The 2,763-nt window shown below is 58.3% G+C and overlaps 1 protein-coding gene across 1 annotated transcript; it reads left to right on the top strand.

The window, feature by feature from the left end:
• Positions 1 to 1,065: 1,065 nt before the first annotated feature.
• On the top strand, positions 1,066 to 2,675 carry LOC113209181 (elongation of very long chain fatty acids protein AAEL008004; the record flags this gene model as incomplete). The annotated part of the gene is given in 4 exon segments (XM_026426581.2): positions 1,066 to 1,323; positions 1,408 to 1,598; positions 1,728 to 2,099; positions 2,177 to 2,675. Coding segments are annotated over 3 exon segments (744 nt in total). The 3' UTR covers positions 2,384 to 2,675.
• Between the last annotated feature and the right edge of the window lie 88 nt (positions 2,676 to 2,763).

Here is a 2,763-nt window from a genome sequence, read left to right as displayed (position 1 = left end):
TTTGACGAAAGCACAGTCAGAGTGGTAAGAGAAACCGCACCATAGGTCGCTAAGAACAACCAAGTAGGATTACAGCGTGAGGTGGGGAATATGGTTTGTTTGGCAATACCGCCTCGGCCATGATAGCGCTGCAGTGCCTCTGCATGTAGGGGGGTGGGGCTCCGCGATTTAACCACAAGACGCCGCTCGGACACCACAAGTACACAAGTACGCTGAATTTTTTAAAATTTATTTTAATTTTACATCGCCGCCCGAGGTTCAGTTCAGTTTTTAAAATGGTTTTATTGAAGTCTAGTTAAGTTACATTTGGATTTTACATAGGTATGCTGTTGCCCGTAGGCCTTACAGTATTTGCTTATATTAGATGACGGGTGAAAAAGTAAGTGGTTGAGTGTTGATGAAGTGTTGGTGTTAGGGTTGGTGCTTTGATTTTGGGGTCCTCTAGCTTACCAAGGCCAGGGCCAGGCCGCCCGAGGTCTCCGCGCGCCTCTAGCCCCTGTGGTGTCCCGGATAGGCAACCGGGTGAATCGTGCGCGTCGGCCGGGAAGCCTACCCTGAGGTAGTAAGGGGCTCTGCGAGGTGGCGATGGGGGCAGCTGGAGCAGCCGCTCGCCCCCCGGCACGGCGTGCTGTCAAAGATGCATACGGACAACAGGGCGTACCCTGGGAGTTACGCCTGCCGAGTGCAGACGCTCTGTCTGTTTCTTGTGGCATGCCCGTCAGGCCTACTTTCCACGAACAATCCCAAAATAACAGGGTAGAGGTGTAGGTGTTGTGGTCTGCTGGCAATCGCCGGGGTGCTGACTCAGCACGGCGCGCGGATCGCGGGACGGCCTCAGCCAGGCCGCCGCCGCCGTCCGTCCAGCCGTCAGTCTGTATCCCGCCAGGGACGCCGCACCATGCCCGCCGCCCAGCCCGCCGCCGCCACCACGAGCTCCACGACGACGACGACGACGTCTCCCGCAGAGTCCGCGGCCGCGGCCCCGCGCCGAGGCCAGCCGCTCGGGCGCAGCTTGAGCCTCAACCTCGGCCTGGGCCTCGGCCTGGGCCTCGGCCTGGGCTGGAGGCGCGGCCGCCTGCCCATCTCCTGCAGCCGGCCCGCCCGGCCCTTGCACGCGGAGGGCCTCGGCGCCGAGGCCAGGGCTCTCAACGGGCTGGGCTGTGGCAGCGGCGTCTACCGACCGGCCCTCGGGGTGCTCCGGGGCTTCTGACCGAGCCCCCGCCGACCGCGCAAGGAGTAGGATTAGTGTTAAGTTTAGTTCGTAGCTTGGGAGTTATAAAAATTGACCGGAGAGCGACAAAAACTAGGTGGAAAGACAAGGCGGTAATTAGAAAATAAGGATATTCCACTAATTCTTCCTTTGTCAGATGTGCGTCAGTTTGTGTCATCCCTCCTTTGTCATTGTAGACCCCAGGACGGCGCAATGGCCTCTCATGAGCGACCCCATCCCCATGCTCTCCATCCTCGTCGTGTACAACTACCTGGCGCAAAAGCTCGGGCCCGCCCTCATGGCCAACAGGAAGCCCTTCCGTCTGAGGAGCACCCTGGTCGTGTACAACACGCTGCAGGTGGTGGCGTCCTGTTACCTCTTCTACCAGGTGTGTACAAACATGTCCTACACTGCGGCTCCGGACAATGAGGGAGATCACCCGCCCCACCGACTGGAGGTTGATTGACAGAACCATGACAGAACGGTTTAGTGACACGATACGTTCTCCGCTTTTCAGGGCGGCAGACTTGGGTGGCTGCGAGACTACAGCTGGCGGTGTCAGCCCGTGGACTACGGCACCAGCCCGCGCGCGCTCGAGATCGCCGCCGCGTGCTACCTCTACTTCCTGGCCAAGCTGACGGAGCTGCTGGACACGGCCTTCTTCGTGTTGCGCAAGAAGGAGCGCCAGCTCAGCTTCCTCCACCTGTACCACCACACGGTGATGCCCATCGTGTCATGGGGGTGCGTCAAGTACATGCCCGGCGGCCACGGCACCTTCATCGGCTTCGTCAACTGCTTCGTGCACATCGTCATGTACACCTACTACCTGCTGGCCTCGCTGGGCTACACGAACCTCTGGTGGAAACGTCACGTCACGCGGCTGCAGCTGGTGAGTAGAGATTACACGTCGCGTTTGGAAACCGTCACAAACGAAAGCACTGACATCGGTACTCTCTGCCTCAACAGATCCAGTTTTGCGCGACTTTCATCCACTCGGCGCAGCTGTGCTTTTACGACTGCGGCTTCCCCCGTTTCACGCTCGTGCTCACGCTGCCCAACTCGGTGTACTTCTACTACCTGTTCAAGGACTTTTACCAGAAGGCCTACGAGCCGCCGGCGCGAGGTGCGCCGCCCTCGTCCGCGCCTCCGTCCGAGAAGTCCAAGTGCGATTAGGGATCGTCCAGAAAGTATTTCCGCTTTTCTCAGATTCATGCGGCAACGGAGGGCAGCTCCGCGCCTGCAAAACGCAGGGTGGGCCGCCCTGCTGTACACGCATGCACTGTAGGCGAAATATTGCCTACCTATCAGGCAATATGAGAGCTTGCAGAGGCGAAACTTGGCCGGTTCGTAAAGGTGAATAACGGACGTACTTTCTGGATGATCTCTTGGTAGTGGCGTTGTCGGCCTATTCTCCTCCAAGCTCCGTCCTCAGAATGGATGTGGCCCACAATCATTCACTTTCTTTGACGAAAGCACAGTCAGAGTGGTAAGAGAAACCGCACCATAGGTCGCTAAGAACAACCAAGTAGGATTACAGCGTGAGGTGGGGAATA

This window comes from Frankliniella occidentalis, unplaced genomic scaffold (assembly GCF_000697945.3).
Source record: "Frankliniella occidentalis isolate FOCC.00 unplaced genomic scaffold, Focc_3.1 Scaffold4837, whole genome shotgun sequence".
Lineage (NCBI taxonomy): Eukaryota > Metazoa > Arthropoda > Insecta > Thysanoptera > Thripidae > Frankliniella > Frankliniella occidentalis.
Note: the sequence above shows the minus strand (reverse complement) of the source record. Positions and strands in the feature narration are given on the sequence as shown.